Source organism: Struthio camelus, chromosome 17 (genome assembly GCF_040807025.1).
Source record: "Struthio camelus isolate bStrCam1 chromosome 17, bStrCam1.hap1, whole genome shotgun sequence".
NCBI classification, from domain to species: domain Eukaryota; kingdom Metazoa; phylum Chordata; class Aves; order Struthioniformes; family Struthionidae; genus Struthio; species Struthio camelus.
Window position 1 is genome coordinate 9461743 of NC_090958.1, and position 23637 is coordinate 9485379.

Consider the following 23637-nt stretch of genomic DNA (forward strand, 5'->3'; position numbering starts at 1 on the left):
CAATTCCTGCTTTCAAAGTCTTCTGCCTGCTCCTACTCATGCCAGGGGACTTTCTCCCCACCTCCAAGGCCTTGGGGTGGGGGGCAGATGATGGAGATGTACTCTTGGTACATGTCTGAGCTCACCCTTGAGACTTGTACTTTCAGTCCATGAAACACAGAATGCAATTATTTACAGAGGGGTTTAGTGCAAATACTTTGAGTCTAAAGAAATTAGGAGAAATACATGTTAATAACAAAACCTTGGTTTGTTACTTGTGTAATTCCAGCTATTGCCTATATAATTGCATAGCAAATGCTGTTTTTTCTGGCTTGCAATGGCATTTGGAGTGATTCAGCATTTTTGTGTTTTCTCTTTAACACAAACAATTGTAACATTTTGGCTGTACAGAAGTTCAAGTTGCGTAGCTATTAACTCATTCTTCTTTTGGTTTAAGATTTTAATATTTCTTTTTTATTCTATAACGATTTTTCTGAAATTGTATGAAAGTGTAGGGGATTTTTATGTGATAATGATTGCTACACTCCTTGCAAAATAATTGGTGAGGGTCTCAAATAGCAGCAAATTCCACCAGCTTGCAATGTAATTTCTGTTATATTTTTGGGACTTTCTTGTGATTCGGAGCTGCAGTTGACTGTATAGCATGGTACTGTTTCACCTTATCAGCAATTTTAGAAAAAATTGTGCTCAAGAGACTTTCACTGTTCTTTTTTCTCTAAAAGAGTCAAGTGCAGTGAGAAGTGGCTCATGGCTTTTTCTTCTGCCCTGTGCACTGATTCGAAAGCCAGCCATCATATATCACTTTTTTTTGGAACTCTGCTAAGGTGTTTTATAGTTCCCTATAGCTTGCTAATACTGCAGTTCTAAAGGAATTGTTAGTTATTAGAAATCGCAGATCTTAAAGAACTGATAAACGGGCAGAACATTCTGCCAATTCCCTCCTCCTGCTCCCTCAATATGTTCTCTTTAGCGTGGTGATTATGTTGCACTAAGCATTTCCCCAATTCCTGGCAAAGTTCACAATGGTAGGAAATAGGTTAAAAGCTAAGAACACTAAATGAGTAACTGAGGCAGTAATAATTATATACCTTGTGACACAAGGAAAACAGCTCTGCTGCATCCAGAATGCAGAGCTGACTCTGACTAGGGAAAAGGAGATGCTCAATTCTCTCCTCATTGCTACTTTCCCTTAAATAATCAGACCTGCTTTTTTTTTTTTCACTCAAATCTTTTTTACAATATATTCTCCCATTTTCCTTTGGACTCTACTGTTGCTCTCATTTTATTTATGTAATCTCAGTGCACTGGCAGACTGGTGACATGCTAATTCTCACAGTGATTTGCTCAGACATGGAAAACAAATATTAAAAGTCCAGTATAGTTACAGACAGGCAAGGGTCTGCTTAAGTGGAAAAACACGTAAATAAGGGTTAGTAAAACAGGGACAGTAAAAGGAGTAGAAATTGGCTATATGTCAAGGTTACAAAATAATTAGAAAGCACATTTAAAGAGATCTAGACTGCAGATCTGATTGTGGATGACTGAAGCCCTCTGCAGTTTAATTTCACACTCAAAAGAACAAAGCGGTTTCTCTTAGGTTTGATTTGTTATAATCCAAAACTCAAAATGAAATTCAGAATAGCAAAATCACAGGTATTGGAACTGAAGAAGACTTTTAGACACAAAATATTTGCTAAGGGAAATCTATATATTTAGCTGAGCGTGTATTGTATGTCATGATGGCTTGTTGGTTATTGACTGCTGTTGAGTTTTTAAGGGGGTATGAGGGTGACCTCCATTCATGAAGAGGCCACTTTTGTCTGTGAAGGAACATTTATATCTTTTCCAATAATGGAAAATAAATAATTTGCTTTTGTTTTATTTTGGAGTCTGCAGGTGTCAAAGTCCTCTATGACCTTAATTAATAGAGGGTCCTTCTGCTAACCAGCTAGAAGCTGGTGTAGGTGATGTGTTTCTTAAGAAAAGTATTTACTGTAACAGAATTAAGTCTTTTCCTAAAATGTAAGGTTGCAAAGCCCTCTGATATTTCCGTAACTGACTTCCCTTTGTCTTGGGAAGGAAGAGATAGATGAAGATCCCTGAGCTGATGAGGATCCCCATAAAGATAAGGAAGCAGAAAGAGCCAAGGTTTTCCTGGAAATAAACCAGAAACAGAGAAATAAGCATATTTTCCTTTTATTTTCCTTGTTATTGCATCTTGAACATGATTTCATGAGTTAGAAATCTAACCACTACAGTACTGAAGAAAGAGTGCATATAGTTAAGTACATCATCATGTGGTGTCTGGAATCATCTTCAAAATCATCAATGACAAGGGCAGTCACTTACCACAATAAATGGGAAAATCCTTCCAACAATAAAGAGTTCTGTCCAGTTGAAGCATCCTTCAGTCACAACAGCAGATGGTCTAGATGACTGATTGAAGATTTCAGCCATGATGGACATGGTGGCTCCACCTGAACAGAAAAAAATGAAGAAGGACAGAATTGGTTGTTTGGTTTTGTTTTGAATCTTCTAAGTTCCTCCTTCTTGTCCCAGTGTACGGTGATTCTGTCATGTTCAGTGTTACTGGTATGTGACTATGCCATTAAATAGTCAATGTCAGCATTACATTTCCCTGTTTCCTCATACTCATGTTTATGAGTTAAAGTCTTCAAACTCCCTTTTTATTTTATGGAATTACACTCACAGGCCCACCTCCAACTAAGATCCCTACAACAGTCAGGTAGCATATGCATATAATTATTTTTTGTGCAGGTTGATTTGCTTACACGGTCCAACTCCAGAAAAGAAAACGAAGAAGATCAGACTGACACTGCAGGAGGACATCCACTCATATTTAGTCTGGAGCTAAAAATTAATGGAGACATTTATTAGTAACAGTAGGATAGCAGGCTCTCCTGCTTTTCAAAGCTCTCGGGTAGCAAATGTTGAAATCTGGAAAAGACCACAGATCAGTCACAGGTATTTGTCAATGTGGGGCAAGCAGGAGAGTTTCTACAGCTGGATGTAGGTAGGAAACACTACAGAGAGCTTGGACACTTGTTCCTGGACAGACCTTGTGGTTTGAACCACAAAGAAGAGAATGTCTAAATAAAACTTCAGGAGTATCAGAGCACCTAACATAAAACAAAAGCCTTTGTAAGGCTAAGCATCTGGGAGAAGGCTATGGTATGTGATCAGGTCATTAGTAGGATAGCTTAGCTTCTATAGAGGAAGTTCTACGAAGTGAAAGTGATGGCTTAGGGAGAGAATGGAGTAGGACTTTAGGGAGAAGATCTGAGCATCAGTCCAACAATAGTCTGCATTGGCACATGGGGCTGGCTGCCAGGGCCAAGGTGTAGGACTTGACAGTTTGCCACGATGATGACAAGATTTCACTTTTCGGCAGTGTAAATCCAGCTTGTTTTGTTCCTGTGACGTGATACCTAACAGGCCTTAGGTGTGAAACAGCAAAGGGGAACAAAATAGTTAAAAAACTCCCTTACCTGAAGGGAGAGAGTAACTGTGAGGATAGCCAGCACCAAAGCCATCAAAGCATAGCCCTTCCACAGCAGTGTTTTCGTGCCAAACCGCTCAATGGTAAAGGTCTGGGAGGGCAGGAAAAACACTTACTTCACTGTAAGGATGGCTACAGCTTGAGTAACAAACTGATACAGCGCGACTTAACCCAGAGTAAAGTGGAGAAGAATTCACAGAGGCCAAGCCCTAATGATATATATGGAATAAGGTCTTCCTCAAACCCAGCTGAGTGCAGCAACTCGGAAGTATAGAAATAGACCTATAAAACACAATGGGAGAAGAAACTCACGTTGAAAGCGAGAGATTGCATGTGTGACATCACATCTAACGTAAGGACTGGGAAGCAAGCAAATGAGGTAATTTTCCAGCAGTGACCTGTCCATGTTGCTGGCTGTTGCGAATATACTTCATTTCAAGAATCAGTTAGGAGTGGAGCATGTCTTTTTAAAAGCTTTTCACATGCATTTGACAAAAAGAAACTGCTGTAATTAAATTGTGTCAGTCCTGATCACCATCTGATGCAAGTCTTCTGTGGTGCAGGAAAGCTAACAGATACACCAATCATCATCGATTGAAGTTGGACCTACAGAAGTGAAAATAGAGATCTTAATGATGGGTGAATTTCCTGGGGAAGACAAGGGAATACACATGAAGCTTTTTTGCCTCTTTTCACTGTTGCTACAGCTATTTCCAGCTCTGCTAGTTATGATGCCACTTCTAGTACTGTTTTGTTGAATGCCAACTGCAGGGTCTTAACAGTGATTTTGGCTCTGATATATGGGCCTGTACTGAAATAAATAAGGCACTTAAATTGCCAACTTCTTGGAGGTCACAGTCACAGCACTGAATCTGGGGCAGTAGTACAAAGAGGAGAATATTGAAAGAAAAAAGCCTAGCTTAGTCACTTAGTCTCTCCTTTTGAGAAAAAGATAGGGAGAGCTGAATAGTTAAAAATAATTTAAGAAGTTGCTTGCCGAAGTAGGAGAAATAAGGAGATCTTGGCATGGGGTTAAAGCAACAAGCAAACATTAATATTGCTGAGTTAATTGTATACTATCTGGTTTATCAGTAACTGCAAGAGATGCAGCAATAGCAAGCATTTGGAAGAAGAGGTATGGGAAAGGCCTCCTCAAGTTTGCCACTTCGGATTTGTGGAACCTGAGAGAATGCATGCTTGAGATGGAGGGTTGAGAAGGAATTAGTGAAGGTAGCAAGGCTACCCATGATGGAGTGATTTCCTACAGGAGACTCTGGAGCTAAATCAGAGTGAGCTTTCCTGTATTTCGTAAGAGAGGGACAGAGGGATCCAAGGCTCATGCTTCTAAAGCTGACATAGCGCTATATGACAGGAATAAACAGTCCCTGTGCAATGTTCTGGGCTGTGCTGCTGCAGAGACCAGTTCCTGCGAGAGGACCAGCAAAGACAAGATGGCACTGACCAAGATTACAACAGAGCTGAATGCCTGGTGGATTTAGTCCTGCAAGAAGGCTTGGGAATCCTGAAAAGAAGATATGACAAAGAGGAAGAAGAGAGTAAAAACAGAGAGAAAGGAACTGACAAATGAAAGTGGAAGTTATCATAGCAGAATGCACTATTGATCTGGTACAGTGCCAACAGTGAATGCTGATCCTCACTTGCATTCTTCTGCCTATCTAGTTAGCTGCACAATGGCTTTAATAAGCTGTGCAGCCCAGTTCAGGAGTGCTATCACTTACACTTGCACCATATGGTGAAGTCTGTGCAAGCTGAGGAAAAGAATGGCACGAGAGAAAATAAATTTTATATATGTGTTTCCATAGGTCTCATGTTATTCTTATTTGTAAACAGGCAAATCAAGCATTAGAAATTCCCCTTTAAAAGCATAATTAGAGAAGCTGCAAGTTGTATAGAAGCACTGCCACAGAGGGATGAGGGAAAAGGGCATCAGGGCAAAAAGAAGCACAAGGTTTCGTCCTGGATGCAAGTAGCACCTTGTTAGTCTTTTGGAATCCATGGGACTTTGGGGAGCAGGAGCTGCTGCAGGCAGGTTGGCACGAACCAGTCTGCCCCCAGCACTATTGCAGAATAAACGTCCATAATTCAGAAGTCCTCTTCTTAAATAATACGTTGCATTTATATAGCACATAGCCAGCTCAGTGAAGCTCTCTCTTTCTCTGTTAGATAGCGGATAGTGAATACTCATTTTCCACTTACAGAGAGGTAGATGGAGGGGCGAAAACATCCAAAGCAAAGCAGAAGCCAGGTAACGGCCTGGAGTAAATCTCAGGACCGCTTGACTACCACCAACATAAAACTTCTTTTATTGTGGCTACAAGCTTAAACTGCAGAATTTCCTCATTGACATCTAGGAGTTGCTTTTAGGCATGAAGTGGGAAGATACCCAACTGCATTAATGCCAAAGAATTGCAGAGTTACGATAACAATAATCAAAATGCACAGCTGCCGGTGGAGAGTTTGATCTTTTGTCACTTTAAGCACACTCAGGATTTTGATGGTTTTCATTGCTGCCTTTTCTTTTTAAAGATCATCCAGTTCTGCCTGCTGCTCTCCCTCACTGCACAGTTTCTTCATGGCTGTGCAGAACAAAGAGGAAGGCTTGATATAATTCATGAATCATCCTGTTGGTAGATGCACATTTACTTAGATTTTTAATTAATTATACCCCTAAGGTTTCAGACATGGTGATTATTAGAAAGTGTGGGGTGAGAATACCAGTGATGTATGTTTATATACATGAAAACTGTATTCACAGTCTTGCAGAAAATGAGGCCCTATCTCACAGTCATTGGTATTTAACACTTAACTGTTAGTATTAAACACTTAACACCATGCCATTGTCAAAACATTGGTGCATTCTCTGCTCTGTCCCTTTCCCTGTCTGATTACATAGCCCTTGTTACAACACCTTAGAAGTGTCTTCCTTGAAGTTGAACATAGAAACTATGGCAACAGTCACTGGCAGCTCTTTATGCTCATAGTGAAGCACCTTGATTCATTTAAAGGGCTTTTTGTGTGTGTGCATGTGTATATTCATGTAGAATTGCATACCCCATCAGTATCCTGATGGACTTATTGGAAAGAAAGTAAATTGAAGATTGATCTAATATACTCAGTTTGCTGACAAGATGAGATAGCTCCTGGTACGCTCTCTGCTGTTCCAGTTAGGTTGTGGTACCCAGATTTAAAATTACGTTACCCATTTAAAATTATGTTACCTAACATCTGCACATTTGAAGGTTGCGAAGTCTCCACTGGCCACTCCTAGCTCACAGAAGGGAACTCCTTGATATAGGCCCTCTCCTGTCTAGACCATCAAAGACCCATGGAAAGTTCATTCTTATGTCTCAAGGACACTAGCTGTTGGCCAAGTTTTTCACTGTTGCACTGCAACATAGCTGTCATAAGGGAACTATCCTCTCCCTGGGTTCCTCCTGCCTCCTGGAGGGTTTTCAAACTCAGGGCTTAAATCCTGACCTGAACTGCACGCTAAAGGTGGAGTGAGAGCAGAGCGCAGAGCCCTGGAACCGTTGTATTCCCCATAATCTCTGCCGTTATACAACTGGCCTACTGAATAGGTAATTTCAGTGGTTTTTTGGAAACGTAAGGCTTCCTTTGCAGACATCTGAATTGTGGTAGTCACAGCTGGGGTCACTTGTATCACCACTGTCCCATCTGACTCTAACTGAGGTAAAACAAAAGCCAAGAGTGACAAATATACAGCTTACCCTGCAAGCATCCTTCCTCGTTTCCTTTCTAGATTAAGAGGTAGTGTGGAGACTCTGGAAAGAATGGCAAAGTGACCAGGTGAATCAGCGCTGCAATGCCAGCACAGGCCATCAACAGCAGCCACAAGGAACCAGTTCCAAGGAGTTCACTAGAAAGTACAAGCAAAGAAAACATTATAAAATGTATTTTAATTTAATGACTTTGTTTCAGCTAGAGATTCTAGTAAATACCTTAGCCCCATAAGTTGCCCTAAGACTTTTCCCAGTGACCAAAAGAGACGTGAAGCAGAATTTGCAAATCCACGCAGCTTCTTAGGAGAAATTTCTCTTGCATACTGAAGATACATCATCACGCAGAAACCTTGATGGATGTAAGGGGGGGGTGGAGACAGGAACATTATGAGAGAAAGAATTTAAATTCATGTTTTGTTTTATCATGCCTTGATTTATTAATTGTATGTGTCATAAGCTAAGCTTGTAGAGATAAACTGTCCCCCAAATGCGCAGGAACTGCTGAGTTTGGACCCTGTTCCCCAGTCTGCATATCAGTAGCATTATGTTTTGTGAGCATATCACCATCCCTGAGGTGTGTGAGGTCCCACCTGCACTCATGCCATAGAGGAGGTGTCCAATCAGAATCATTTCAAAGGACTTGGCCAGCTTACAGAAGCCTAAGAGAAATACAATGACTGTGATAAGCAGATTGTCGTACATTAGGCAATGGTGCACAGGAAACTTTTATGGAAACGGTAATCGGCTCAAAATGATTTTGTATTCCATTTGCAAATATCTTTCCTGTAACTCTGTGCTGTACTTCTAGGATTATCATGTCATCCGGCCCAGTAGTGCTCTATTCAAGCGCCCAAAAGGCTTGCTTACTCTTGGGCTTAGGCATGAGATCAGAGACGAAAAGTCTGTACTGTTGTGAGAACTGCAAGGAAATCTTTAATAAAAGCATTATACTTCTGTTTTTATATTTTATCGCCTAAACACCATCTAGTGCTGCGCACCCTGCATATAGGCACTTTTTCAATACTGATTTAGAAGGAATTCGTAGCCAATGCTAACTCACTAGTCCTTTAGAGGGAGAACATTTTGTACTGGGGCCCACAAGGCTTTGGCATAATTGATGTAATGAAGCATTTCACTTTGCTATGAAGCTTCTGGCATGTGTGTCCATCAGATCATAAGGACAGCTGTGGCTTAGGGAGATGAGTGATCACGGTATTCATATCTAAGAGAGGTACACAGCAAATCTAACTTCAGGCCCTCTCTGGTGTTGATTAGCACTGTGGGAGGTGGGGAGATAGAACGGAAGAAACATGCTGAAGAGTTAGGAAAACAGAGGGAGAAAATTAACTGAGGAAGGATGTGTTGGAGTAGAAGTGGATTTGGAGGTTTAAGTGCTTTGATATGGTCAGATGGAGGACCTGCATGGAACAGTGTGAGCACAAGTAGCTGAAAATATAAAAAAATAGTTACAGGAAGTGAGATGTGAAGTGCATAAGTGCAAAAAGACATGAGACAGCAATGAGTTAAGGCAAAAGAGGCAACCAAGGCCAGGAAAGAGTGAAGGGGAAGGAGTATGCTAGAGGGAAAGCAGGTACAACAGCATCTGCTGAAAGGAGTGGTTGCCACCCAAGAGTTACATACACAGCAGCAGAGTACACCTGCATGCTGAGTGTGTCTCTGGCAGCTGAGAGGGCTTGGGGGTTCTCCAAAGGTGAGCACACTGGAACCAAGCTTTTAAGAGGAGTCAACTTAGTGAGCTGTTACAGGAAGTGCTGATGGAGCCCTGAGCCGCAAGAAAACCCACAGGATCGTGGTGTCTAACCCTGAGCTAACACCAGCTCTCTCTGGTGCTTTTGGAAGTTTATTTGGCTCCTTCTGAGCCTCAGTTTCCTATCCATGAAATAGAAGGCAAATAATAATGCTCACTTACCTATTGCTGAATATTGTGTAGATGGTCTAATTAAAGCTCATTTGGAAGTAATGCAGTATACATGCTAAGTGCTGCGATCTGTTTACATACGTAATTTATGCATCCTCATGAACCAGTTTGGAGCTTCAGATTTCGTTGTCACCAGGGACACTGGCCACTGGAGGGTCCCAGTGTGTTAGCCGGATATGGGTCAAGGTGAAAGCTCAGTTTCTGTCTAGATAAAATACACTTCTTCCCTTCACCAGGAAAATACGCATAAATAAACCAGGCTTATTGAGCTATTTCCTAGGTAAGGCAGATATTGACATGTTCACAAAGTGTACTTGTTCTTCAAGTTACTAGCAAATTTTTCTCCTTGTTTTCAAATATACGCACTTTCCGTATTTTATGGTTAGATATCCACTCCCAAGACACGCCAGCAATCCTTCTAGGCCATAGACAGAGACAATGGATGACCACAGCGCTTTGAAGGTCTTCAACTGCAGGGCAGCATCATATTTTTCCTGCCAAGTTTCATTGATAAATCTTCTAACATGCTAAGAAGGAAAAAGACAGTAATTGTGAAAGCAATACATTGCTCACAGCTGTTCCTCACTAGAGAAAGGCCAGAGGAGAAAGTGTTTAACTTAGAACTGTCATGTCATGTGCAAAGTTGATGGATTCTGCAGCTGAAAAGACCAAGAATAATATTGTTCCCCCAGTTCTGTAGCCACTGTGAATTCCGGCCAAGATGTTCCCCATAAGGATGAAGCTCTCCATTTCACCCCTATGAAGGCCCATGCTGCAGTTTACCGTGGCTTGTGATGTAGTGAACTCGGAGCCATCTGAAACTCCCAGAAGCACCTTTTTTGACCTTCATTGCAGGCAGAATCAAAGCCTGGGGTCTATTTCATCCATCCATCCATCCATGCCCCTGTGGGATTTCTAGACAGGTCTTCATAGGCCTTGCTCATCGCTGTGTTTGGAAAATGCAAAAAATGTTGACTGCCCATGTTAACATCTTTTCAGTGAGGAGGTTGTTCTGTTTGTTACATGGCCATGCTTACTCAAAGACAGCTGCAGTCTAGCTCTTACTGTTTTCTTCTGCACAGAAAGGGGATGGAAGGAGCTGAGAATGGAAAGTCAATGTAAACACTCACTTGGTAAGTTATTTTGAGAAGCACTGTTTACTTTTTGACCCCGCTACCAACGACCTCTGAAGATACTTAAAGCTTTTCTTACTGTGAATGGGTAGTTGATCATAGAAATTTGGAAGGCAACTGTGAGGGATCCACCAATTCCCAGCACAAAGAGCATTGCAAATAGTCGCTGGTACTGAACATGCAAAAAACAGTATAAGCTCATCACAAAATAAACTGGTGATATCATAGTCCTTTGTTCTCTGTATTTCCAGGATATCATCTTGTTCATTAACTTAGCAGAACATGCAAAGTGTCAACACAAAAAAGATCTGTCTGATAAAGATTCTGAATTTTCTGTTTTATATTTCTTCTCTGTATTTATTAATTATCAGCAAAAAATTCATTTTCAAATGCACAATTTCTTATCATTTTTAGGGGAGAATGGTATGGAACTTCCTCATAATTTAATTACTGGAGGACTTTTTTGCCTTTTTTTAAATCAATTTCTCTACCCAGCTGGAACTTCCTTCAAAATTTCCTTTAACCCAGAAAGTTCATTTGTGTGTTTTGATTTTTTGTCATTTTAAGTAATACCTCTAAATTTTACACTAAGAAAATCTGAAAGACTATTTAGAGAACATCTACTATCCACCTTATTATTTTGAAAATAATGTGGCACATATGTATTGTATTTTCTTTAGGAAGGGTAATTGCAACAGACTATAAAGACAACCTCCCAGTTTTTTTCTGCAGAGCTTCTGACAACTTATACTATCAGGAAATACTCTCAGCTGTAGCGCTCCCCAGTTCTGAGAGGAGCTTGTCCATCTTATGTCGAAAGGGTAGCTGCTCTCAAGCAGGCAGAACTCTGTGAGACTTAGGAAGTGTTTTCTGTCATGCCTCTTCCTGCTAAGTAATCATCTGGAAATAATCAATGTTTACCTTGTATTGTTTCTGTAGGCTCATTGTTTCTGTAGGCTCATGGTTTTTGGCAGTAGTTGGACAAGGCTTGGAACTGATGGATTAAATATTTCAATGACTCAACAAGAGAGGTCCCTCTGAATGGGAATTCCTGTAGCATGAGTGCTCCCTATTTTGATTCAGGGAGTACAAACTGATTGAATATAAAATCTAAACCAGGTCTTAGCGGCTGGAACATACACTAGTGCTTTAGTACCAGAACATCATCTGTGACTATTCCTTTAGAAGTAACAGGTACGTTATACTGTTAAAACTGATTAAAAAACTAACTAAACATTTCAGCAATTTAATAACACATATATACTTTATCAGCTCGATTACTGATGTTCTAGTCTTTAACCAAAGGAAATATAATCCTCTGATTCGTCAGAGAAGATTTTAGATAACAGACTTGGTCTGTCTGTAAAAGCAATGTTATTATGCTCTGAAGATGCTTTCTCTTAAAGGAATAGCTTCCCAGAAATCTTGTGAGCTTAACTATTCTTTCACCTAAGTTGAAGAGTTTATGTGGTGGTTAGTTATTGCAACAGAAACACAAAAACCTGAGCTCAAGTTTTGGCAGAAAAATGGAGGATGAATTTGATTCCTCTATATCTTGTTTTAAAATATATATTTATTTGGAAAATTTGAATAGAAAATAAAGCTCCCCAAAACTCAACACTGATTCAGAGTTCCAGCACAGTGATATCAATGTAGTTCAACTGCAGAAAGGTAGGCCTTACCGTCCTGCTGAGCAGGATGCTATTTGTAACTGTGGCAGAAAATGGAAAAATAAATGGTAGTCGTATTAGAAGGTAGAAAAATTTGGAGAGTGAAGAGATTAGATGTTGCAGTGGACAGCAAATTAACAGCTCTTGGATAGCAATAGTACATGGATGCTGTGGAGCGTAGCAGTGGTAAAGTATACTACATGCTGATGTGTGCTAGTAGAGTATAATGTGTCCTAATCCAGTACACAACTAGCAGACATTTTGCTATCATAGCTTCTGCTTCTTGTGTTGAGCAGTTAATTATTTATAAAGTAAGCTGAGTTTTTGCTATGTCTGTTCTCTCAGCTTGTCTTACTCCCTGTCTCACTCCAGGCCTCTGGTCCTCTAGCTGTCAGCACTGCCTGTATGCTTGTTCACCCTCATGGCCGAACTATGGTCATCTATGAGTAGAGGACAGTGCACACTACGAAAATTTGCTCCAGCTTTTGCTCCAGTTGATATGCATGGAAGGTGCAGCCAGTTTGCTCCAGAGGATGCAGGTGAAGGTTCATCTCTAACTGCCCGGGGGTCAGGGCTGACCCCTGACAATCATTACTGAAACAATCAGGACATGCAGCTCCATGATGTCAGCTCAAGAAAATAGAACAAGAACAATTTTTTCTGTGTTATTCTACCTGACATTTGTTCATTTGCAGTGTTAATTGTCAATCCTAGATCCTTTACAGTATGATTTCATAAAGAGATGACAAGAAAATTGTTTGCAAGAGTTATGTTTACATTTCATCCTCTGTTCATCCTGCTCTTAAACCTAAGCAGAATTTTGTTAAAAATTAACAAACACAGAGTTAAATCTCATTCCTTTAAAATGACTGCAAAGGAAAAGGGCTTGGTATAAAATTGATGTTATCCCTGAAAAGGTTTCTACATGCCAGTTCTGAGCAGTGTCTGTAATTACTAATGTCCTCCTGCTACAGAACTGTTGTCCCTCAACATAAAAAACAAAGACAAGTATAAAATAGGACTACTTGGATTAATGACAAGCTCTCTGTGGATTACTTTTTGAATTCTATTTTATTGACAAGAGTCCTTGTTAAGGTTTAGCCTTCAGTCTGATCTTGAGGCAGAGCTTTTTGTCAGTGGAAGTTGCCTGTGGTGGCCCATCAGAGCTTGGTGCAAAATGTATTTTCCTCAGTAGTAGTCTTCTCCACTGTCTGAACATGTTTCTTCTTAAACTGGCGTGTTTTGAATTCTTCTGTGATTTCTGTGATTGACTTTCCTTTTGTTTCTGGGAGGAACTGATAAATGAGAATCGATGAAATGATCAGGACAGCAATAAAGATGAGGAAGCAGAAAGGACCAAGAGCCATCTGGAGAGAAAAATAGAATATGATGAGTGATTTCCCTAATGACACTTGCCCTGTAGATTCTTGATCGTTGTTGATTTGTCCTTATGAAATGAGGAACAAGTTGATTTTACAGAAGGAACGTTTATTTATCTTTTCAGTCTATTCATGAGACAGCAGAGGACATCCGAGGACTAAGGAAACATCTTAGATGTCCTCCATGTGCCAGAAGCAAAGGAATTTACAGCATTGATCATCTACAAGGCATTGCATCTTCCTGTCCAGGCCAGCTTAGGAAACCAGTTTAAACTAAGATAGCAAAAGAGAAGACCTGAATCAAATTACGTACGATAGCGAAGGGGAAAATCATTCCAGTGAAAGTGAGTCCTAGCCATATGACGATCCCACCAATTACAAAAGCAGAGGACCTTGCTGAAAGGGTGAAGATTTCATTCATGACAGATGCGAAGGCTCCAGCTGAGGAAAAAACATAGAAAGTGATAAAAAAGTTGTGCATTTTGTGTTCTCCTGGGGAGTTTTAGTTAACCATTTTCCTCAAAGTGAAAGAGTGAACAGATGTCAATGGTCAAACACAGCCCCAGTAAGTCAGGCTAGGTGAGATCAATTTCATCTAGCTTTAGGCAGCACAGCCATCTCCATCTGAACTAGCCTGCCAGATTTCTTTTATGATCTGTGGAGAAAGATGGACATCCCTGAAGTGCAGTTACTCTCCACCTAAGATGTATAGTTAAAATATGGAGATGAATCATGCCTTAAGGACCTATTTCTCTCCATTGCCCATAGGAGATGACTGGGTCCTGCTAACATAGGATTTCTGTTAGGTTTTCAAGACATTCATGGTCCTTGTATAAAAGCTCTTACAAAAATAACAGCCACCATTTGATGTTGTAGAGTGTAATAACTAAAAACAGAGTAAATATTGTTCTCGAGTGAGTGAAATCATAATAGTGAGCTGTAAGTTTGGTTCTCGCACTACCAGTATGTAATTCAGAGTGACATTAAGAGAGGAACAGAAAGGACAAAGCAATGCTAAGAGATAGAGCTATGCATGCAATCAGACATCATTTTTCAGTGGAATTGAACTTCACAGGTGAATTGAGAAAGCTTGACTATTTTAGAAGAGGCTATCTCTGCCCTTGGGCAAAGATAGAGATGGGCCAGATGAGTCTGTATATGCAGAACAGCACTCACACCCTCCAAAATAAGAGTCCTGATATATCAGGGTCTGAATTGGTTGAAGTCATTTCCTATGGGAATTGTTTCTCAAGTCATTACTTCATCATAAATTGGAGTTGCCTCAATTTCAGGCGAAGCTATGCTGCTGATTTATCACGATGTATTCACATAGTTGAATTATGTTTCCATACATCCATAGCCTGTGCTTATCCTGTATGGTCCAAAGGTTTGCTCTTGCTGCTTATATTGTTTTACTTGCCTGGTCCTATTCCATAGGCAATGATGAATAAGAAGATGAGAATAACACTGCAGTAACGCATCCAAGAGAACTGATCCTAGACAAAGGCAAAAGGAGGGAGGAGAACGATAATTAATGTATTAGTTGTACCATAGCTGATCGAAACATACAAGAGAAGCAATGTTTATGAAAGAGCTGTCATTTCATCATGATGTTGGGCTCTGTAATAGATGCTCTCTGGAAGTATTTCCTTCTCTGTACCATACGTATACAGCGGAAGGCCAAAAGCAGGTTCAGAACTGGTTGCAGTGTCATATATACAGAGGTGAGCTGAACTCCACTCCCTAAACTCTGTTAAACAAATTACAAACTCCAAGCTAATTACAGCATGGGGGAAAATTGCTAGTGATTTAGCCTAATTGTGTTATTCAATGAGACAACTTCAGAGAAAAGTTTAAACCTCTTGTGAATCAGAAAACATCTGTGGAACAGAGAGAAGTTAGAAGTTCACGGGCTGAGATAAAGATTGCAACGCAAGGTAAATCACTGGCTCTCTTGAAGCTGTGGCACGCACTATGGGTATGCAGTTAGACTGCTTGTATCAAGGGCTGGGACAGGGAGGAAACTGGTGGTTGTCAGAAGAGGCAGTGCACACGCTTCCTGCTACGGGAGGCAGGGGATAGCAAATGGGAAATGTGACAGCAGGGATGCTCATCTAAGGATTTTAAGGACAGTGAAACAAGACCCAAGTGTGGTTTGAAAAAATCAGGCAGGCAGACCAATGATTTTAGAAAATGTTTTTCACTGACTATTTAAAAGCCTGATTAAGAAAGAGAAGTGCAGGATGGGACAAAGGCAGGACAAAGGCCCTGCAGAGAGGACTATAGGTTTGTATTCACAAGACATTCAGGCCTACAGCTGTGGTAGGTCAAAGCTAAGGCTGACTAGCTGCTGATCTGCACAAGGATTTATGAGGCAGGGCCACCCCCAGAGAGATATTTGCTTACACTCAGCTGAAGACTTGTTTCAAACAACACCAATATCAGTGCCATCAGCAAATAACCACCCCAAAGGAGAATCCGCCGTCCAAAACGATCTATAATGGAGCTCTGAGGAGTAGAAAATATTTGCATATTACTGGGAGCATGGTGAAGTCGAGCCATCAGACTTCCAAAAATCAGGCTTTCTTCTTCAGTTCTTTTTACTTTAGGGAACACAAGGTGTTGGTCTCAAGTCAGTTATTTTATGGAGTTCCTGGCAATCAGCTCTCTAGTGCTATTAAGTAACATTATTCCCCAAGCATTGCAGCTACTTGTTCATAAGCATTGTAATCAACAGAAGCATGTTATAATTCCATTCACATATATATATTCACACAGATATACATAGGTATACTTACATATATTTGTGTGTGTGTGTATATATGTTTATGAACAAGTACACAGGTATACTTACATATATTTGTGCATATATGTTTGAATGACATTGAATATATAGTTGCCTAAATGAGAGAGAGATTTTTGTAAAAAACAGTGGAGAATGAAGCTTCCTGAAGACAGGAAGAAATTTGGAATAGTAAATAAAAATAATAAAAAACACTTTACAGACTTGTGCAGTGCCGCAGAAAAAAATCTTTGGTTCACATAGAGAATATTCATTTATTTTAAGAAAGAATAACTCAAATCACATTTGCTTTAACCCTTAAAGCCCCAGCAAGGTCTGACTTACACAGAAGATGATAGAGAAGAGCTCGGAGATTGCAACTCCTAGAGATACATATGGGATTATGCTTTCCTGAATGTTGGCTGTCCGGAAAATTTCTGAGGTATAAAAGGTGATCTGGAAAATATGAGGCATTTTAAAAATGAAGCATGATCAATAGATGTGATTTGTGCTTATCCAGCATTACTTAGAACTAGATTTGTCATCCCTGCAATAACAACAGTACATTATTGGGACTTAGTGGAGGTGTTATACCTGCTCGAGATGTGAAAAGTTAAAAGGCTAATGGGGATAACGGAAAGAGTTTTGAAAGTCTAGGAAAAAAAGGGGGTTGAAAGGAGCACATTGCCAGTAGGATCTGAGAGACAGATCTAGTTATGGCAAAGAGGAAGAGGAAAGGGACAAGACAGGGAGTGAAGAAAAAGAAAATGAGATCTCATCAGTAGCAGACTGTGCACAATTATCCAAACAGTTGATTCTGTAGCCTTTTTACAGTAGCTAAGCAAAAATTGCTCATTTGCAAAGTTTCTGATGGAGTAGGCACCATTTCCCTGTCATAGCAGAGCACAGAGCTGCCTTGACTGCCTACATTCCTGGGAAGTGTAATGAATGTAAGCTCCAGCAGAGTTGCAGGCTTAATCAAGGCTTACGGAGACAAACCTATAGGCAAGTGACAAAATGACATCTGGAGGAATACATATTACAGGAGGCCGTTTGGCCACTGCTATCTTGAATGCAGTAGGCACCAAAAAGAAATGCCTGAACAGGTAAATCTCCAATTTCAGTTGGAATGAAAGTTTGATGTCAACAGATGTCAATCTGCTACCGGGATGTAGAGGTCAAAGGAAAGTGGAGATTGATGTCTAGATAAAGAGCTCTCTCCTACAGAGCCTTTGGAAATATCACCACTGGAATGAAGGCAACATCACCTTTGCAGGAACATTAACATTCACTGTGTTGTATCTCTTGTATTTCCAGCCCAGAAGTTCCCTTAAAGGTATAAAGAATACTAGTGATGTTACCACTGAGCTTCGCAGATAGTGGGTTCAGTGTTAGAAAGAATAATGTAGATCCAGAGGAAAGTGGCAAATTGGAATTACATCCCTTTGGTTACTAACAGTAGATCTAAGAATGGAAATGAGGTATACTCAACTGCACTCAAGCCACAAAGCTGTATACTCAGTAAAAGGAGGAGCATGATGCTCAGCTGCCTGCGCACAGATGGTTCCTTCAGCACCTCTAGGACGTTCATGATTTTGGTGCCTTTTGTTGCAGCTCTTTCCTTCAACATGTCTTCAAACTCTGTGTGATAATTCCCTTCTCCCCACAGTTGCTTCATGGCTACAGAAGAGACAGAACGAAACATACCCCTTCATCATCGGATCCATTCATAGTTATGTGTTTTTCAACTTTTAATGGCTTATTAATCATTTGCAATTCAGTCCATGCTTTGATCCATCTGTCACTGAGCAAAGAATGAGAACATCACTTGCTGGGACATGCTGAGACTGCCCTGGAAAATGGCTTTCAACTTGCTATAGCATCTAAGGGGAGATCTTGAATATTTCTGATGACTCCCCTTTGTCTGGAGCAACATAATTCTATGTTATAATCTTTACAAGATCTTTCATCATATAATTATCAAGAAATTATTATTAGCTGACTAAAAAATCTAATTCCCTCTGTTAGATTCAATTTCCCAAGAGTGTAGTATAACAAACCAAGAATCTAAAGTATTATTTTACCTTCCAAGCAACCGTTCTTATCTCCTTTTTGCAGCAGAAGATAGGGAGGAGACTCAGGAAAGAATGGTAAAAAGAGCAGCTGAATCAATGCCACCAACCCAGAGAAGGACAATAGCACGTTCCACAAGTCTTCAGTTCCTAAAAGATCTCTATGGAGAGTACATAAGAGTGTATTTATAGTCTAATACAATTATATTCTATAACTAGTCTGGAGGATTTTTTTTTTTTTTTGATTCCAGTCTAGCTAAATAGAAACTATAAATATATATAGACCTGGAAAGGATAAACTGAAATAGAAAATGTTTAACTAGGGAAAGGAAGTAGGCCAGTACCCTAGTTCTACTGCATGACTGAGATTTTTCTCATAATTTGAAACTTTACTAAAAATCAGTGGAGTTTGAATATTTCCACAACAGCTCTCTGAATCAACAAGGCACTTCTGCGTGAGGCGATCAAGAAGTTATCGTCAATAACAGATCACAAATGCTTACTAAGAGTGTTTACATAGAATTCTTTCTTATTAACTGCAGCAGAGACAGGCATCTCCAGAGGTGGATTCATCCCTTCTCAAGAGAAGGGTCTGGGATTAATAATGGAACCTCTGTGGCTGGCATGCATGCTTTCCTTTTTGACAGCTGTGGTTAAGCAAAATAAAATCCCACCCTTAGTGTGTGTCTGTCTCTCCTCCTCTAGGATGGGGAGGACAGCACTTTCCTCACAGAGGTGTAAAGAAGACAACTGTATTAGAAAATGGGATAAGAAAGAGCAGCGTAAGTACCGCAGTCCAAGAATTCTTGCTACAGTTTTTCCTAGTGCAAGAAACACAGAGGAGGTCACGTTTACAAATCCACGCAGCTTCTTAGGTGAGATCTCTCCTGCATACTGCACATGGGCATTCATATGTATTCCTTGAAAGGGAAGAAGACACAGGAGAGCGTTAAGCTAAAGAAAGCAAGGGAGAGGGTCCTCTTTTCAGTTCACCTTCAGCCAAAGGTAGCTCTCTCCTGTCTCAGAACTGTTTGCTATGTATCGTCCAAAATAATTAGGCTGAAAATGAACATCTTACTGCAAGCAAGATGTTTAGCTAATCCATCAAATACCTCTCTCGGCAACACCTAGTGAAGGCACAGGATGGCTCATTATTATACTGTCCCTGCCCAGGGGACAAACTGGACCATGTGATGGGTTTGTGTGGCCTGTTGCCTCAAAGTGAGGCATGATCTTACCTTTTCCCAATCTGTTCCTTGCTCCAGTGGGGTTACTGTGCATGCCCGGGTACTCCCAGCAGGAAGATTTCTGTATCCACCCCAAAGAAGTCACATTAACATGGAGTAGCAGGGAGTCCTACCAGCACAGATGCCCTCGAGGAAGCGCCCAATCAGGATCATCTCAAAAGATTTGGCTCTCCTACTGAAGCCAGTGTGCAGTGTTGCTACTATGAGGACCAGATCATTGAACAGCAGACATTTTTTCCTGCAACAGCAAACAACATCCCAGTATGATTCAGGTTTTACTTTTTCATCTCTGACTAATGTTTACCTGTTCTTCTCTGGATTTAGAGGCCAAGCCATGGCCATCTTTAAATCCACTGCTTATAGGGCAACCTTTTCTGACTGTGAAAAGCCATGATGTTTTTCTAGTAGAGTGGAAAGGTAAAGGCTAGACTCTTCTTTTCTGTACTAAGCCCATATGAGTGCACCATGATGCTGAAGGAAATTCTTGCAGGATTAATACTGATAAGGAATGATCTTTTTCACATCTTTCCTGTGGTCCAGGCTCCCATCCCAACCACCACACATGTCCCCAGAACAAGGGAAACCCAGCTTTACTGAGAACTAGGTTCGCTGCCCACCTTGAGCTAGAGAGTTCTGGCTTTGTTCTGTTATCGTCACCGTCAGAAAGAGGGTTCTGAATGGGGCCTGAGGGACTTAATTTCGCTTGAACTCTGACTGTCCTCAGGGAGGACTGAACTTGCAAATTTTTAATTGATATTTATCACCTTCTGCACTGCTACAGTGTTGCAGTGCTGCACTTTTGCCTAATAAAGAAACTCAAGAGATTGATTCTTTACTAAAAGTGCAGCAAAAATATAGAAATAGGGTAACATCAAAAATTATGAAGAGGGAATCAGAAACATATGTATATTCCGGTCTTTGTAATGGACCTGGGTGTAGTTGCACATTCTGAGTAGAGTTAATTCTGCACCAGTAGGGTACAATGAGAATTCCCACGTCCATTATATTAGATGAACAATGCTTATTTAATTGCTTCTCTTGTTCCATCCTGGACTAGTGAGCTGTTTGGAAATATACTTACTTTCCATATTTTGCAGTCAGGTACCCACTACACAGACACCCTATCATTCCACCTACACAGTACATGGACACAATGAAGGACCACAGTAATGTGAGTGACTCCTGATGCAGCACAGAACCATATCTCTCCAGCCAGGTTTCATTGATAAACTTCTGAACGTACTGGGACAAAAAAGGAGATTTTCATTACTCTGAGGCACTGTTCGCAACAGTTCTTCATTATGTTTACCACTTAAAAAAATTAGAACAATAGTCATTACTGAACGCACAACTATGGGATTCTTGTTAGCAAATTAGGATTGATATTAGCCATAAATTCCACAAAATGGAGCTTATTACCACTTAATGTGTCAGCAGAACAGTTTTGAGCAGCCACCTGGTCACTAGCATGGTGAGCAATGGAGTCTGCCAAGAAGGGGGAGGTGTTGTGTATACTCCACTTGAGTGACGATGCTGAAAATTATTGCCACTTTTGTTACTACTGTATACGATTAAATGCATTGCTTGTGGAAACAGGAAACGCAACATTGCAAGCTTCCTCAGTAAACTTTGCCTTCATACCTCAGTATTGACAGGATGTAGTATTAATTTAGTGGAGTGAATACATTATTTCAGCGTAGGGCTTTTCTTTTAAGTGGAGACACGTATAGTTAAGATTAAGTCACCAAACTTCCTCTCATACAGCTTAAACAGTGTAAGAGGCTCTTGCAAAAATTAATTGTACTGTTTATTTTGTTGAATCCCGGCTGTCTCACACCAAAATGTTAGGAACTGTTATAGATTCTTGTGAAGTGCAAGTGTTTTTGAGAGCAGGCAGCAAAAATAAAGAGGAAAAGGGCTGAACTGAAGGTTGAGATTCACTCAGCTAGTTTTTAACCTTTTTCTCTGTGGCATAACCTTTAAGGAGTGTGCTTCCTTAATTGTTTTCACACGTTGCCACACGAGTTTAACAACATGTTAGAGATGTTTCATAAAAGAAAAAACTTAGTTTAAAGAACAACCAAGACTTCTATAGTCCTTCCATTCAGCTATAGATCATAGCAGGAATACTGCTGGCTTTCCAGTTTTCTCAGCCTTTCTGATATTCTATGGGAATGCTGTCTTTGGAGTACAGCTCCTAACATTAATGCAAACTCCCTTTGTCCTGTGACACTGGGCGGTATGAGATTTAAAAGAGTTGGGGATAAACTCACATAGCAACACCTTACAGGTTTTTTAGACTATCTATCTTCAAAGTGTTAGGCCTAGCTCCATGAAGAGCAGTTACAGATGTGATTTTATGAAGGCTTTGCTTACCGGGGAAGCATAATTCATCACAGACATTTGAAAACCAGACAGGTGGGTTCCACCAATTCCTAGCACCAAAATCATTAGTAGTAGCTTCCGGTATTGAACCTGCCAAAGATGATGAAACACATCCTATCAGTTCATGATAGCAGCATGGCTTTCAGAAACAAGTTAATTTATGAGAGCTTATGTCTTTACACTTCTGTGGTTAAGAAAGCCTTTACAATGCAAAAACTCATCTTGAATTTTTCAATAAGGAAAATTACTGAGAAACAGCTGAGATGCAGATCTATAGTTTTTTTGTGTTCTTCTCCTTGTTACTGACAGACTGGAAGGATCCAGCCTCTAATTCTGTTAGTTTTGCCACTGAAGTTAAAAAAAGGATAAAAACCTTGTTCAGATAATTTGTATGTGCTTTTGTACAAGTAAGAAACTATGGCTTTCTTGAATCTCTTTTTCCTCTCAGCCTTGCCTCCTCAGAGACTTTTGTTCACCAATTTTGAGAGATTAATCAAGTCTGTCCTCCTTTTTTCAGCTCAGTTTTATTATCCCTACAGGGAACTGTATATTCAGAACCCCTGCTTGAATGACCCCTGTTTGGAATGCAGACCAACTGTGCTCTTCACAAGCACATATATTTTCAGGTATTTAGTCATGCCACACTCTAAGGAGAAGAATATCCTCAAATATCCTTGAGAGTGCAGGGCAGCTGGGTGGGAATTTTTGTTGCGTTTTTGTTTTTCTCATACTATTGTTTTCGCTCATACTATTGTTTGTCCTGCTCAAAAGGCCTTTTCTTTCCTGGTTTCCCAGGCCCCCTCTTAAACTTCTTTCACTCTTTTACATTTCTTACATATTTTCTGGAGATACTGTGTAGTCAGTAAGTCCTTTCAGGCAGATGTAGAGGCATCTCACCACGCACAATTCTCCTGTTTTTCTTCTCTGCATTTGTGCTGGTCCCCAAAATGAGATAAGCTCACTTTTCATCCAGCACTTCCCCTCTTATTGCTGAATGAATGTTGTCCCCAGCAGGAGCTCTGTTGCTCATTTTTGGTAAAAGAAAGACTGCTCGATTCCCTTGCTGTAATCTTTAAAGAAAGAGGGCTACGCGCCCTATGCTGCTGTTAGTGACTAGGGCTAGAAGACAAGAAGTTGGATACTCACCAGGTCTGAGAGGAAACCAGCCATTTCCCCTTGAAAACCTGCCTGCTCTGAGAGCCCTTGTCAAGTCTGTCAGATGAGTGATCAGTTTTCTAAGCTTAGATTATAAGAAGCTGGGATCATGGCACAGAAGTTAAATTCTAACTATTTGGCTTTTAGTGAATTATGTCCTCCCCCAGCACTGGCCAGGGTTCCTTCTTGCTAGTTTAATTATTTTAAGGCCCAGATGTGACAGGCCTATTACAACATTGGTAAATGTTTATCCTTTGTGTTATCTGGAGTGTTCCCACTTATTTGCACTGCTTAAATGAAAGAGTGTTCCTGTTACAGGGACGTATTTGGATGTTCACATATGAAATGTGAAATTGCTCTGAGTTTACTTTGCCTGATTTACAGAGTGCATTGTGTGTTCAAGTTTGCAACGGACCAGAATCTGGCAATCTTTATTTAGGAGAAGAGGTTTATGAAGAAGCCCTGTACTGTTCACTCCCATCCTGGGAAGCAGGAGTGGAGAGTCAGGTGGTACTATCATCTTTCCTTCAGGGAAGCAGGCTCCTTTTTCACCTCTCTGACAAACATCTTGGCAGAATGTGCTTTCCTCATGTC

General features: G+C 40.4%; 1 protein-coding gene and 1 pseudogene across 1 annotated transcript; both read right to left on the reverse strand.

Moving 5' to 3' along the window:
• Positions 1-1948: 1948 nt before the first annotated feature.
• On the reverse strand, positions 1949-12446 carry LOC104152233 (solute carrier family 2, facilitated glucose transporter member 11-like; annotated as a pseudogene).
• A 629-nt stretch (positions 12447-13075) lies between these two features.
• Positions 13076-23211, reverse strand: LOC104152167 (solute carrier family 2, facilitated glucose transporter member 11). The gene is made up of 12 exons (XM_009687382.2): positions 23035-23211; positions 21880-21978; positions 20585-20745; positions 19617-19741; positions 19047-19176; positions 18269-18417; positions 17677-17864; positions 16530-16640; positions 15809-15910; positions 14823-14898; positions 13716-13843; positions 13076-13390 (listed from the first exon to the last, which is right to left on the reverse strand). Exons 1-12 carry the CDS (start codon positions 23056-23058, stop codon positions 13184-13186), a joined length of 1500 nt encoding a protein of 499 aa, XP_009685677.2. The 5' UTR covers positions 23059-23211; the 3' UTR covers positions 13076-13183.
• Between the last annotated feature and the right edge of the window lie 426 nt (positions 23212-23637).

Bases quoted from the DNA above. Each gene is read 5' to 3' on its own strand.
- LOC104152167 (XM_009687382.2), bottom strand. From the start codon at position 23,058: ATGGCTGGTTTCCTCTCAGACCTG. The intron at 18,418-19,046 runs GTACTTACGCTG...TACTCTCCATAG, and splicing joins GCAAGAATTCTTGGACTGCG to AGATCTTTTAGGAACTGAAG. The intron at 17,865-18,268 runs GTAAAATAATAC...TCTCTTCTGTAG, and splicing joins TAAGAACGGTTGCTTGGAAG to CCATGAAGCAACTGTGGGGA.